Below are 15986 nucleotides of genomic sequence, written 5' to 3'. Positions count from 1 at the left end.
ATTAAGCAAATAATATGTAACTGAAAACATGTTAACATTTTGTTTGTTGAGTTCATGTAACTGTTTGTCACGACGCTGGTTGTTATCACATCTGACTGGATAAAGAGAAGGTGGAAACCCCATAGGACCTGGATCTGGAGGCCTGGCATCTGAATCCCTCTAGCGTATAAGACATCAGATCTCTTTAAGACAGCCGACCTTTCCCCCATAGATCTCATAGACATTCTTTGATTTGTGAAAGGCTCCATAGGTTGTTCTAGGTGAAAAGTTCAAGTTTTACAGTGCTGGTAAAACACACTTTTATTTTATATTGCATTGTCATGGCAGTTCCCTGATTCAGATACCTGATATACATACTTCAGGCATTAGCTGCTAAATATACAGCATCAAGTCACACCTGGGCAGGAAGAGCACAACAGTCTAATAGAAAATCCAGAAACAGGCACAGATGGCTCAGACTGATGAGCTTCAGTTAAAGACATAGAAGTGTTTCCACACAGAGAAACTGCACAATACATGTGGAATGAAACCAAGTTAATCAAATGCTATTCAGACACGGTCTTCATGAAAGTGCTTTGGGCATGGCAGTAATGATAACCTTCAGAGGGGAGGATAGGACCCTATAAAACACATTATCATATGGATTAAAGTAACACTCAATGACAAACAGGGATGTTCTAGTAACACCCAATGACATAATGAGCAGTGTTGTGCTAGTAACACTCAATGATATAATGACATAATGAACAGTGATGTGCTAATAACAGTCAATGACAATGAGCATAACGAGCAGTGATGTGATAGTAACACCCAATGACACAATGAGCAGTGAAGTGCTAGTAACACTCAATGACAGAATAAAACACTATAACACTATACATAAACATACATCAGTTAAAAGCAGAAAATGCACAAGAAACTATATGTCTTCAAATAAAACTTAGCTACCAGCTTTTTAAAAATCAAAAGTCAGTTAAAAGTGTGACTGGAGGCAAGTGTTGTTGCCACACCTACGCTGGCATGCATTGTCCCTGTGGCTACAGTGGCATGCCTGTCTCTGAGTACACATCTACACCAGGCTCCTCTTCAAATGTCACTTTGGCATCATCAGCGTCCAGCTGTGGACACAGTCAAAATGAGACACCATCAAAATGAGAAGTGCTATGTTTCTATTTAGATACGCCATTGCTCTGAAGAACCACATGCTATTTCTCTGAAGAACATGGGACACCACTTGCTGAGAATGAAAACTAGGCTAACAAAGCTAACAAAGCCTGACAAGCTTTATGTCAAAGCCTCTGTTTTGATTAACGTTTTTTAAAGTCATGTTAACATAATAACATTTCAACATGAAATGTAATGAATACATTTTTAACATTTTATGTGAAGCTTCCTTACGCATTTCATTTCGAATTCCGTGAAGACGTGTCCAGTTATGTACATGCGCAGAGGGACGGTGAGGATGAGGATGAAGGGCAGTGTGAGAGACAACGTGCTCGACTTCACCATCCACAGCACGGCCAGGCACACCATCTGGACAGCCGTGAACATGTGCATCCTGCTAGTTGCCACCTGCAGGGGGCGCCAAAGGCTAAGGTCAGACACTGCGGGTGGAACGCATGACCAAACACACTGCGTTTTCTTTGTAGTTCTAATGTCTACACCTTGCTGAAAATAGCAGACCTGTTTATTGTGAGGTAATACCAGAGTATACAGGAGGATACTCACTCTTGTAGCGTAGGGCTCGTTGGGATGATACTTTTTTGGAACGAAAAGGAGCAGGATCCTATCCCACAGCTGAATGCCACTCAGTGATGTGACTCCCATGTAGAGGAATATTCCGAACAGAGCCGGCATGGGAATCATCTTCAGGATGGGTTCCATGAAGATGGACAGGCCTGGGGAGAGTTCAGAGGAGACACAAGGGTGGAGTTACTGCTAGATACTCCCACTTAAACAAACCAATCAGAAAGGAGATGAGGTGGTGTGATCCAATGGTTCAATTCTACACCAAGCAACAGAACAACATCAATTGTGTGCTTTAATAGAACTGTGTCCTATCCCTGTGCAATAGTCAAATATTTCCATAGTGAAATGTTCCAGATCAAGTAATACAACCATGGAACGGTTCACAAGGCCTTCTTCTTAGTTTACGAACATGAATGTTCTTCATTCCAGTCTATTCAATTACACTCACTGTCCTGACTCAGCTCTGGACTGGTTTGCCAGTTTCACACCTGTCCAGTCAGGTGCTAAAAGATCTCTGACATTCTGAAAAATTCTTCTAGTGTTTTAAAACGCTTATAGTGTTGTATGTGCCTAAATTGTTTCTGGGCATACTACTTTTGTAATGTACTTGTACTATAACAATAATTTGTACTAAAGTGATAATACAATCCTATAACATTTCTAATGTTACAGAAGCATTTCTAGCATTGGCTAATTCTTGAGTGATTTGAGATTACAGTACAGAGACTTACCTACAAGCATCGCCACCAATACTCCACTGACCCTTTGTTCCAGAACCTTCTCGATCTGTGGCTTGGGCCCCTTGCTCATGACGGTCAATGCGTTGGCGTGGGTTACGGACCGCACCGTTGTTGCACTGAGCCAGGGCATTCCGAAGAGGGCACTGCACCCCCCCATGATGACCAGAATGAGAAGGTCCAGGTGGAAACCAGATCCCTTCACCATCTTCCTCTCTGGCTTACTAATGATCAGCCTGCAGTGAAAGATGGTGTAGAAGGAGAGGAGACACTTAGGATGGAAAAACAGGCATTCAAAAATAGAGGCCATAGGCTATCTGGTGGATATGAGTTTTGGTGAGCTTGATCTGGGATAAAAGGACATTAACATTCTCATTTGGTATGAACAGTCAGGAGTGTACTACACTACAGGGAAGGGTCACTTGGGGCAGCATCGAGCCGAATGTGTCGCGCGGTGTGAGGGTATGCGGCTCACGTGGTGATCTGCGATTCGAGGAAGATGAGGATGAAGACGAGGATGGCGGGCACAACGCAGGCGACCATCATCCAGACGGGGAAGGGCTTGTGCTCGCCCATGGGGTTGATGAGCCAACCGCGGGCCGTTGGGTCAGAAACCTGCAGCCCCCGCGGGACCACCAGTTTCTGCAGCACAGAGCAGCTTTGTCAGGAGGGGTCAGCAGAGGTCATTTGAGCAGTGGAGGTCAGCAGAGGCTTTGGCAGATGGGCTTTGGTGTATAAACCGGCCTTTTATGATCATTTGCATTAAAAATAATGGTTTTCTGTATGCAGTGAGGCTAAAAGGGGCTCCCAGCACTGGCAGAAATGTCTGACTAATGATGTCACTTCATCTCTAACTAATGAATATGTAAATGGCCCTGGATAAGAGAATCTGTCTGTTATTTGTATCGCATTGTATTGCCTTTTTAATGTAAGAAGTGTTTCTCACACACCCTTACCTGAGTGTAGGTGTCATTGATGTTGATGTCCACTGCAACCATGAGGAAAATAGCAATGGGGACCCCAAAGTCACCCATCAAACGGCGGACCTGAGAGGCAAAGAGCCTATGTTAAACGTGCAGAAACAAGCGCAAAAATGCACTCAAACTTAAGATTGCCATATGCACAAACTCATCTGCATAATTCTTAGCATATTTATGCCTACCTTGCCGGGCAGATAGTAACCATTCTTGAATATGCGCATGAAATAAGCTATGGAGAAGCAGCCAATCATCAAGCACATAGAGAGCAGAGCGGTGTTAGGGTAGGCGCGGTAACGGATGCTGGTCGTCATGGTCACGTTGCCTGTAGAACTGTCAAGGTCCGTGTGGTGCATGACGATTGGGTGCCATGGATCTGTGGTGTTCAAGTGCTCATAGTTGAGACTGAGAGGGTGAGCCTTAAAAGTCTGAGACAACAGGAACACAACCAAGGCCAGTAGTTATAGCTCATTGTATGTTTTCATGTGTTGATGGCTAAAAGTCAGTGTAGCACACAGCTCATGAAAACTTGCCCAGATGCTTCAGGAAGAGGATCGAGTGTTTGAGGGGGCATGTGTGGAGCATGTGTGGGACATGTGTGTGTGTGGGGACGTGTGGGGGTCATGTGTGGAGCATGTGTGTGGAGTTGTTTGTGTGTTTGGCGTGTGTGGAGCGTGTGTGGAGGGGCGTATGGTACCGCAGCCAGTTTGGCGAAGGTTTCGTAGATGAAGATGAGGGAGATGAGGATGGAGAAGATCTCCTGGGTGAAGCGGGAGATGAAGCGGACCAGGAAGCTGCCCTCTATCGCCACTGTGACCACCACAATGACCATGAGCCACATGCCAATCCACACTCTCCCCACCAGGTATTCTACATCCTGAGCCTGGCAGAACTGGACACACACACACACACACACACACACACACACACACACACACACACACACACACACACACACACACAAAGTGGTCTGCATCAAACAATGACAGCAGTATATACATTTGTAGCATTTGTAAGAACATCCAAAATGCAGCCTGCTGTGTGTGTGTGTTTGTCTCTCTCACCCCATAGAAGGCTTCCTCGAACACCAGCAGTGGTCCGGAGAAGCCGATGACAAGAACTGGCTGTGCGGCAAGCAGACAGAAGACGATGCCCTGTGCCGCAGTAGACAGCATCAGCTCCGACACCCCCATCATGTTGTCCACTTTATCGGCTGTGGCAGAGGGAGGGGCCAAATGGCAAAGTATCATTCGAATGGCTTGTTCCAATGCCAATCAAAGTCACATGCACTACACAGAAGCTATGGGTTTATAGTCAGGGATCAAGATAAGCACACATACATGCCTACACATATACACACATATATACATTTACACACACATACATGCATACACACACATACACATTTACACACATATACGCATACACACATATACACATACATGCACACACACACATACATGCATACTCATACACGCATACACGCATCCACACATACACGCATACAAGCAGACATGCAAACACACATACACACATACCCTCAGACATGTAAACACACACACATACACGCAGACACGCAAACACGCAAACACACACACACACAGACATGCAAACACACAAACACACATACACACATATATGCAGACATGTAAACACACAAACACACACAAATACACGCAGACATGCAAACACACAAACACACATACACATATATATGCAGACATGTAAACACACAAACACACACAAATACACGCAGACATGTGAACACACAAACACACATACACACAGACATGCAAACACGCAAACACACATACACGCATTCACACGTACACACATACTCACATACATGCAGACATGCAAACACGCAGACACAGATGCATGCGATTAGATATCGCTACAGTTCAACAAATATAGAACTTCTACAATGATTATAATGCTTTTATTATTATTATTATTATTTGATTTAAAGTCAAATGTGGACTTTAAAACAACCTCCAACATGCTTCAAAGGAGTTGAGCAGAGTACTGAGTACTGGTACTCGTACTGAGTACTGTTACTGGTATTCCACCAGTGGTAATTTGTGCTGTGTAGGCAGCTCCTGGGAAGATATTTTTATAACCCTGCACAAATATAATGCACCCCAAGACATTCATGGAATTCATGTCTCAGAAGGAATTGACCATTAATCATTCTATTAACTGTAAAACCTTGCTTGCTATCTATAGGCTGGAAGGTCTCAGTTGTAAAATGTTCATTTTTTTTTTTGAACAGAAAGCTTTTCTAGGTCAGGCTAGTGTAACACAGATATGCCATTTGCACTTGGAATGTAGACTATCGTATGGCTTGACACCGTCTGCACTTCCATAACTCGTCCACTTTACACGCCTTTGGCATGGACCACGTTCCAGCTTCCATACAAAAAACTGAAGGACAACAAAAACATACCCAAGGGGAAGCTATTTGGATCAACAAACTACAGGCTACTAAACATCTGGGCCTTCTTCTGTAAACATTTATTTTGTTTTTTGTTAACATATTTGTTTTTTGTTAACATCTTCATTTTTCATAACTGTCATTGCAGTCGGCCAAAACAATTGTTAGTGTTAACTATGTTGTAGTTCAGCTTTGTTAAACACTCTGTCGCCATCTACTGGAAAGTGTACATACTCACACCTTCGCTGAACCACAACACCATGACCAAGTGTAAGACTCCTATAGGTGGAGTTCTGTAAGAACAGGGACAGATGTTCTGTGATGAACGTGTGGGAGGCTGTTTCAAAGTCTCCATATGGCTTAGCTGTTATAATAAAGGCTTTTTAAACATTACAGATGAAAGAGACTAGGAGGTGTCTTGTGCTTAAATGTCTGCACAGCACACACACAACACACACGCACACACATACATGAACATACAAACACTTGCACTCACTCACACACACACACACACACACACACACACACACACACACACACACACACACACACACACACACACACACACACACACACACACATGCACAGACACAATACACACACACACACACACACACACACACTCACACACACATGCACACACACACACACACACACACACACACACACACACACACACACACACACACACACACACACACACAACACACACACACACCTAGCAACCCTCCGAAGGTGATGGCAGGTGAGAGGGCAGCGAAGTAGATGAAGATGACAGCGGCGAGGACCTGTGCATTGAGTGCGTCGGTGATGTCACTGACGTAGTGCCGGTAGCGTCTCTTCACGTCCCTGATCACGCCTCCAAAGGGAATCCCCGAACGCATCAACGGGTCCTCCACTGGACGCCCCTGGGCACTGGACACTGCAGAGACTGATATTTGGCATCACACCACTGTACAATCATGCACCCCAGGTGATGAGAACAGGTCTAGTATAAATGCAGCCACAGGGGGCGGTAGCGAGTAAAAGTATTGTGTACAAGTATATGAAAAGTATATTTGTGTTTGGTCAGCATGGGCCTTTGTCTGCATATGTATACATGTATGCCTGCGTGTATTTAAGTGCATATCTCTGTATGTCTTTGTGTGTGTGTTGGTGTGTGTATGTGTGCATGCCAGTAGTTGTGCCCATAGTTGTGTCTGCTCACATTTGTGTGGTTTGAAGTCAAGGTGGTGCTGAGAGTTAGAGGGGTGGAGTCTCTCCTGCAGAAGCACCTTTTGAAAGCTGATGATTGGTGCAAGCATGGCCTCATTCTGGAGCTCGGTGGGCGGGATTACAACGCTGCAGTCCATGAACTCAGCCATGGCAGCAGACACCTCACTGTCACTCTGAGCATGGATCACCACCTGACTAAAGACCTATAGAGAGGGAGGTATATATCAATGACTGTGACTATTATTTATAACAGTAAACGTAGAAGAGGACAATAAATAAAGACCATAGAACACTCATGGAATACACCCACTACACGCTACTAATATAAATTTGGAATATGACAGGACAGTAGACCAATGAGCACCGAGAGTCCAGCTAGAGGGTGGGACATGCTACATAATGGCCTCCTCCAAGCCATTCCTATTAGGAATCACATGTTTGTGTTGTATCAGCCTATTACCCACACCATGCCCCTCCCCATGCCCCGCCCCATGCCCACGCCCCACCCCATGCCCCGTCCCATGCCCATGCCCCTCCCCATGCCCACGCCCCATCCCATGCCCCGTCCAATGCCCCGCCCCATGCCCCGCCCCATGCCCCGCCCCATGCCCCTCCCCTCACTTTATCAGCCAGCAGGGCAGCCATGGCACGGCTGGTTTCGTGGTAGTCCATCTCAGTTTTGGTTGGGCCTACCAGGATGAAGAGGAGACGTACTGGGAGTACTGGATTAAGGCGTACTGGGCCTGGGGCCTGCAAACCCTCCAGCACTGCGGCCTCTTTCAGCCGCACTAGTGCCGCGGCCCACCTCTCCAGTGAGCCCAGAGCACCTGACACACACACGCACACATACACACACAGTCTTGTTAACTATCACTGTGGGGACCTTCCACTGACATAATGATTACTGTACCTATTTAATGCTATACCTGACCATAAGTCTAAACTAGCCAAAAGTAAATTGCTTGGCGCTTTTAAAAAGCTGGTGTACTCGTGTGTTCCACAAAGTGGAGTGTACAATAACACTGGCTGTACTGAAAGATCCATTTGGAGTTGCAACACAGCTTCCAGATGTAATTAATGCACAGTCATGCTTACCACACACATATGTAATTAATGCACAGTCATGCTTAACTGTACGCAATGTAATTAATGCCCAGTCATGAATATCTGTATGCAGATGTACAGTAATTAGTACAGTCATGCTTACCCACAAGCAGCACACATGCTTCTGTACTTTCAGGAGCTTCTCTCTGCAACATGCACAAATATTTAGAACAGCAATGAGGTGCAGATGCACTGGGAAAGCCACAACTAGTCTGTGAAATGTAGGACTTTGTATGGTTTATTTATCTCGTTTGCTGATCATATTGACATGAAATAAAAGAGTGGCACTGTTGTCGGTAATAATTAAGAAATGCATTAATCAGTACGATTATCAGGCACAGTGAGAGAACTCTCTTACGGCCTCTGCGAGGGAGAATGCTTGGATCTCCAGGGGTGAGGTCAGAGGTTGCGCTTCTGCTGACTGGCTGAGGAGTGAGATCAATCAATTAGTACCATCATCAATTATTCATGAGTATATGAGTAATCTTCTTGACTTATTGTTTAAAATTGACTACATTGAAAATTGCTTACTGTTAAAAATATCAATCAATTTAGAAATAAATCTGATTAATAAATCAGTTTAAGAACAGAGGCACTTCCACCCAGCGTCATAACATGTTTCTGCAGGGAAGCCCAAACCCATGCTGTAGTACGAACCCAGTTCATGATGTACCTGCAGCTCTGGCTCATGGCATGGAGAACCCCATCACGGTCTTCAGGCCTGATCCCCCCCTTAATGACCATCTGGTCCACGATCTTCTCGCCGATGCCAGAGAGTGAGCATTCCTCCAGGTCCAGAAGCAGAACTCCTGACAGCACGGTGGGGAAGAAACAACACAAGTATGAGCAGATGAAGAAAAGCATCTTTGGAGTGGTAACATACGATAGCCAGGGGGCGCTACATTTGACAGAAAACGCATTGCAGATGAACCACTGTAAGGGGCAGAGGTCATTTAGCCCCATCTCAATCAGCCAATGGTTCTGTTACACTTTTTCTCACATTCTGTACTGAGACTGGAAACCAGACTATCCTATTCACTTCATGTAGCCATGAGGAAAGTTAAAAAACAGCAGGATGAACTCTGTGTGAACTTAACATTAACACCAGCTATGAGCTTCCAATGGTAGTGACTTAGTTATTTTTCTAATTAATTCTAGCTCTGGTGGTTCTGTGATGACCTCATAATCCTGCTGGCATCACAAAATAGTGAGACTGTCACATCCAGCTCCACCCTCCTCCCTTGTCCCGCCTAGTTTCACCGTTTCCTTGGTTTCCCTTCTGTCTGCCATGCCCCTGTCCTCAGTGTTCCCACCTGTGTCTCGTTTTCTTCCCTCGTTGTTGTGTATTTAGTTTCCCCTGCCATTTCTACCCTCGTTGGTCATTGTCCCTCTTTGCTTTTTTGCTCTGTTCTGTGTTCTAACTGATTGTGCTGCTTGTTCATGTTCTCTGGCTTGTTCCTCCGTGGTCTGTTTAGTTACTCGTTTATCTATGTTCCGTAAGTCACTACTCCCTTTGTTATATTCAGTTCAAGTTCATGTAGCGTGTGTTGTAGTAATGTTCCCATGTGTGTTGACTATTCCTAGTTGTCTTGTAGTCCCGTTCTGTAGTATTAGCCCTTCGTTGTTTAGTATAGTTCCAATCTGTATTCTGTGTTTCTGTCTAGTGTTTTGTCGCTCTCCTTTTAATAAATATTAATTTATTTGCAATTGCGTCATCCCTGCTTCTGGTAACCGTTACAGAGACTGTGATGACTTCATGATGCTGCTGGTGTTATGGAGCCGTGTGACTCAGTGATGATCTCACAATGCTGCCGGTATGAAAGAGCTGTGTAACTCAGTGATGATCTCACAATGCTGCCGGTGTGAAAGAGCTGTGTGATTCAATGATGACCTCAAAATGTTGGCAGTGTTATAGAACTGTGACACAGTGATGACCTCACCAGTTTTCATGGTCCTTTGGAGCTGCACCAGGCTCTTGAAGGTCAGGTAGGAGATGTGCGGTGGTCCCCAGCGACCCGCCTCGGGGTCGTAGTTCTCTTCGTAGCCTGCCCATTCACCCGTCTCCTGCAAGTGGTTCTGCTGGTTTTGGTCCTTCATTAGCTCAGTCAGCTCTGCATAGGACTGAGGGAAAAACCGAGAGAGAGGTTGCACAAATGTATCATTTGTAATTCAATAGCACAATATGGGTATTTGCAATACTAATACAGTCAAGGGTGCAGCATTTAAATAAGTCCTCTGACAGATCACTTTTTGTTTGTTGGGTCTTTTCATTAAAAACAATTTTCTAAAGAATGTTCTATATATCCTGTTCCACCATTTAAAGGCATTCCAGCCTTTAACTACGTCATTAAGGGTTTACCGGTATATTTAATCTACCACCAGCATTTCTCCATGGAGCAATATAATAGAAATAATCACAATATAATATTTTATCTAGATTCATTAGCTTGATGCAGAGAGCCTGATAATTACTTGATGACCTTTGACCTAACATAATTTTAACATACTGGTAATTGAAATAAACTCCGGCACATGTGGAAAACGGAAAGTGCTAGAGGTGTCTGATTATGATGCGATGTGGTCTACGGTAAAGAGCTTGAGGTGTCTGGTTACACCATGTGGTGTATCGTCAAGAGCTCTGATTCTGTGTGGGTCTGTGATGTGTTTGGAGTGGGATGTGATAAAAGTTAAGCATTGTAATCAAAGCCAAAATGTGTTCAAATGAGATTCTTTACATTTTAGTGATCTATGAGAAAAATACTAAAATTGCCATTTTTCTACATAGTATAATTGAATTAAACATTAATTATTTAGTGACCTATTTAGTGTCAGTGTAGCAAAACCTGTGCCACATTACTGGTGGAAGCAGACCATGAGACTGTGTTAAGTGTGCTACTGACACTGTATGTTGTGTCTTGCAGATAAAGTGATGCACACTGACTCCTGTTTGATCTGAAAACACAAGGACTATGAGACGTAAATGCTTGATACAAATGTGCATTTGTGCATAGTTTAGAAAACTCCTTCAAATCTCCTTTTGTTGCCACTTGTGTTGCCACTCTCAGGGGCTGGGACACAACACAGTTGACAAAACAATCTGACATGTGGATGGTGTAGGTGGAAAGTTATCAGACACTTGCATCTTTGTACTGATGGAACAAGTCATTAGGATGATTACTTTTCCAGCAGTTGAATAATCTTTTTCAAACCATGTTTGATCACACCTGCAAATCATCGAAACAGAGCGCACACACACACACACACACACACACACACACACACACACACACACACTTACTTAATGGACAGATGTACAATCTATATAAAAAGTCTACACCCCCCCCCCCCCCCCCTTGCTTAAATGTGAGGATTTCTCATGTAAAATAATAAAATCAGACCAACATTTATCTCCACCTTCTATATGACACCATCTGTACCATTCAAAACAAACTGTAATTATGATATAGGGTGGAAACATATGGACTATGGCAGCTGGACTATGGACTATGACAGCATCCAGTGTTTTTGGGTAGGAGTTTTCAGCATGGCACATCTTGCCAACCGTTGCCTACTCTTCTTTGGAAAAGCACTCCAAGTCTGTGATTGTGAAGGTCTCTCCTGTGTACAGCCATCTTCTTGCCATCTTCAGTTCTACCCACAGATCTTCGATAGGATTCCAGTCTGTGCTCTGGGTGGACCACTCCAGGACTTCGGATCTTCTGGCAAAGCCATTCTTTTGTTGATGTGGAAGTATATATTGGGTTGTTGTCATGTGAAATTAATCTTTTTGTGCCAAAATTGAGTGCTGTTTGAACTGTTCTTAATTCCCTGTACCTTAACTAAAGCTACAGAAAAAACAGCATGATAATCCCACCACACTTCACTGTGGGTGTGGCCTTCACTGGTCATGGGCGTGGTTTTTACTGTGGGTGTGGTCGAAAGACTTAGCCAAGTCCTTCATTATAAAAGTTGCCAAATGTTGTACTAGAATTCCTTTAAACCCTTTAACGCAGGGGTGCCCACAAGTTTTCAGCTTGCGAGCTACTTATAAGATGACCAAGTCAGAAAGATCTACCAGGGGGGTTGGGGGTTGTGAGGTGGCGAACGAACTACCGACCGGTTGATCGCGATCGACGTAATGAGCACCCCTGCTTTAACGTTTCTGTAGGTGTCTTGGTTGACTCTAATTTCTGAAATTCCTCCACTTTCTTCTAATTTCTTTCTTGTCTTTTCATAATTTTTTGAGGAATATCCAGTTCTTGGTAATGTCACTGTTGTGCCAAATTGAATCTCCTTCTTTGTCACTGCCTCCACTGTGTTCCATGGTATATCTAATGCCTAGGGAATGTTTAGTACCCTTCTGACTGGTACTTTCCACAATCAGATCCCTTTGATGTGTTGCAAGCTCTTTACAGACTATGGCATTTGTGAGAAAAAGCAACTATGAAAATGTCAGGAAAACCCTATTAGAACAGCTGAACCTTAAATCAGAGGTTAATCAGAATCACTTTAAATGATACCAGCTGTGTATTATTGCTTAACATGAGTTTAAATGAGATTGGCTAATTCTGATCACAACCACATTCCAAATTGTAAGAGGGTGTTCACACTATTTGCTTATATTTTTGTAATTGTTTAGATGTCGATTGTAAAACTGTAAGTAGATAAAATAAAATTGGATATATATATATATATATATATATATATATATATATATATATATATATATATATATATATATATATATATATATATATAATGTTTTAAGAATATTTTAGGCCCTCTGAGAGGGTGTAGAGTGCCCTGACGGTTCCCCACTGCAACTGGTATTAGTCAGTCATCAGTTTCCTGACATGGATCTTGTTGTAACTTCTGGAGTGTACCATTCTCAGATCACAACTGCTATTAAAGGGTAAAGGGTCACATTTACTCAATAAATAAGGCATTTGTTTATTTCTCCAGTCTGCAGTGTTTAACAAACTACAGGCAAAATGTTGGTCAAAACTTCACATTTATTTTTGGCAGGGACTGATCTACAAATGAGCTATAGGTATGTCACAGTGAAAAGAGGTGGGGCTAGTTTCTACCAATTAATTTTGAAGAAACAGAGGCAGGGCCAGGTGGCTTCTACTAACGAATGATAAAAATTATTTTTAAATTTACTGTCAGAAAAATCAGCCATGTTTAAAAGGAAATTGAACGATACATTTCCAGCTTGTCCAGCTTGTTAGTTTTAATGTTAGTGTGAAGTGTGTCAATTTCTCTAAAGAACAGAATTGACCATTAGCCTACTGACAGACCAAATGAAGAGAAGTGAAGCCCCGTGCACACAGTGAGCAAACCGTTTGCCCAGCTATTTGCTCGCTGTGTGCGGGGGGCTTAAGGAACGATGATGTCAAAACGCAGCCCCATGACCCTGACCGTTAACTGGGCCCTGGCCATTTTCAGACTGATTTGAAAACAGTTTAGGCACATTACAGTAGGCCACGCACTAAATGCTACCAAGGGTTTCAGGTTTCAGTAAAAGGACTGGTTTGACTGGGCCTGTATTGGCAAACCGACCCAGACAAAGGATGAAGTGCCAAAGATCAAAGACTAATGCTTCTATTGTCTGTTCTCTGTCATACTGGGCAAAATAAATGACTTGAAGGAAAATGACAAAAGAATGACAAAATTTGTGTAATCTTAGCAACCTTCAATTGCTGATCTTGATAGTCTATTGCTGCTTCAGGTGTAAATAGGGGTTGCTGTTTCCACGACATCAGGGCAGACGTTTGGAGTGATACATACATTAAGATCAAAGGTGTCAAATCCACTGTGTGTGTGTGTGTGTGTGTGTGTGTGTGTGTGTGCATATGTGTGTGTGTATGAGGGTCCTTAAGAGAATGTTTGAACCAAAATGCTTCCCCTAAGGGAAAAACATGAAAAAACTAAATAAACAATTCTTTGGCAGACTGTAGAAGCTTATTTTTTAGCATTGTAAATGTTATCTTGGTATTAACATATTAGTATTAGAACCAGCAATATAATTATTCTGCCAGTCTCTCTTAACGTGTTGTAAGCCATGGGTCTCTGCACCAGTACAGAATTGTGATCTACAGCTAGAAATATGCGGGGGAAAATAAATAAAACTCATAAATCAAAATCTCCGGAAATCTTAAAATCTAGTTTTTTCCAAACCTGCTCTTATCATGCTCAAACACAAGATTCAATTGCTAGAGGGTTAGAGAGATGGTCTGAGTGAGAAGTCCCCTGGATGTTCACACCACCAGAACAGTTTGAACCTACACTAAATAAGCTTCCTAAAACCTAAGATATAATAATATATATATAAATAAATTGGTCCTAGTGTAGATATAATGCCATTTGTGCATGACTTTCATTAAATATACTGTTTGTGTATGATGTTACTTAAATAAGGTTTTTTGGAAAACAAATTGAAATAAATAATCTAGGAATTGACTTTGCAACAACACTGCCATCTTTTACAATGCATCACTAATAAAGTTTTTAACAATGAATGAACTCAATAACAGTGAACTACACTGGATACATTTAGCGTAGACACACTCACCTACCACCTGCCCTGTGAGTCTTGTCCACGATGAGAGAATGACCCCCTACACTACAACTGCACATGGTCATAGAAACCACATTTATACCTACAGCACTGAAATATACTACCCATAGACACACCCCTGCACATATACCCACATACACACATATTCTCTCTCTTTTTTGTTTTATCCTAAACACACCCTGATCATTCAACAAGTTCACACTCACCTTCAACAGCTCCAAACACAGAGTACGTCTGCAGGAAAACTCTCTGCTCCTCCCCAGAGGAGGACAGGCTCTCTGGATCCCAGCAGAAGCCCAGAGCAAAGGTCCTGGTGGACAGCCCAGAGAGAGAGACATTAGTTGGGACAGGAACAGACACTGAGTCCCTGAATATTACAGACAAAGAGGGCCTATGCAAATAATGTGGCAGTAGATCAAATTTTCCTTTAGAAATTTGAGATATCAAGAAATAAGATACTGCAAATTACATTTTTATGGAAAAAAAATCTTTCTGTTCAATGGGTATCAGGGCAGTACTCTAAGTGATCATCTTTGGGTTGATTACTTTCTGCAGCAACAGCAGTGGGACCATGTACCACACCTGTGACCTGTGACCTGCTGCGTGCCTGCAGTTGCAGACGTTCCATTAGCAGGTGTTTACCTCCTGCTGACTGCCTGAATTTGCTGATGTTACTGTACATTAGCAATCTCAATGACCCCGACCTCCACGACACTGACCTCCATGACCCCGACCTCCATGACCCCGACCTCCACAACCCGACCTCCACAACTCTGACCTCCACAAACCTGACCTCCACAATCCAGACATCCACAACTCCGACCTCCATGACCCGACCTCCACGATCCCAACCTCCACAACTCCGATCTCCAGCGACAGATGAGTGAGAGGTCCACTGGTTTATAGGGGCTTTAAAGGGCTAATGTTGAAGCTTGCGGCTTTCTTCAGAGTCACACACTTAAGGCACTTAACCCCAACTGCTCCCTGGGCTAGGGCTGCTCATCGCTCTGAGCACATGTGCACCACAGGCCCCTAGTGATCACTAGTGTGTGTGTGTGTGTGTGTTCTCACTGCACAGATGGTTAAATGCCGAGGACTAATTTCGATTGGGGTCAAAATCACAACTGACAATATGACAACTTAACACATGAGCAACCTCCACGGCCCCAACCTCTATGACCCCAACCGCC

At 43.3% G+C, this 15986-nt stretch overlaps 1 protein-coding gene across 5 annotated transcripts; it reads right to left on the bottom strand.

Annotated features, from left to right (window-relative positions):
• Positions 1-40: 40 nt before the first annotated feature.
• Positions 41-14853, bottom strand: slc4a1b (solute carrier family 4 member 1b (Diego blood group)). Of its 5 annotated transcripts, none has more exons than XM_077001024.1 (18): positions 14791-14824; positions 11395-11440; positions 10157-10337; positions 8890-9025; positions 8575-8641; positions 8320-8362; positions 7734-7939; positions 7105-7315; positions 6616-6819; positions 4528-4676; positions 4161-4355; positions 3649-3891; positions 3443-3532; positions 2962-3128; positions 2481-2722; positions 1729-1898; positions 1399-1572; positions 41-1118 (listed from the first exon to the last, which is right to left on the bottom strand). In XM_077001024.1, the coding sequence occupies exons 3-18, from the start codon at positions 10311-10313 to the stop codon at positions 1038-1040; spliced, it is 2535 nt and encodes an 844-aa protein (XP_076857139.1). In that variant the 5' UTR covers positions 10314-10337; positions 11395-11440; positions 14791-14824; the 3' UTR covers positions 41-1037. The 5 variants fall into 5 exon arrangements, with proteins under 5 accessions (XP_076857139.1, XP_076857138.1, XP_076857137.1 ...); XM_077001023.1 differs by having other exon boundaries at positions 43-1118; positions 11357-11440; positions 14791-14848; XM_077001022.1 differs by having other exon boundaries at positions 47-1118; positions 6616-6828.
• Between the last annotated feature and the right edge of the window lie 1133 nt (positions 14854-15986).

Source organism: Brachyhypopomus gauderio, chromosome 3 (genome assembly GCF_052324685.1).
Source record: "Brachyhypopomus gauderio isolate BG-103 chromosome 3, BGAUD_0.2, whole genome shotgun sequence".
NCBI lineage: Eukaryota > Metazoa > Chordata > Actinopteri > Gymnotiformes > Hypopomidae > Brachyhypopomus > Brachyhypopomus gauderio.
Note: the sequence above shows the minus strand (reverse complement) of the source record. Positions and strands in the feature narration are given on the sequence as shown.

Bases quoted from the DNA above. Each gene is read 5' to 3' on its own strand.
- slc4a1b (XM_077001021.1), bottom strand. From the start codon at position 10,313: ATGAAGGACCAAAACCAGCAGAACCACTTGCAGGAGACGGGTGAATGG. The intron at 7,940-8,319 runs GTAAGCATGACT...TGTGTGTGTCAG, and splicing joins AGCATGTGTGCTGCTTGTGG to GTGCTCTGGGCTCACTGGAG. The intron at 1,899-2,480 runs GTAAGTCTCTGT...AACTCTCCCCAG, and splicing joins ATTGGTGGCGATGCTTGTAG to GCCTGTCCATCTTCATGGAA.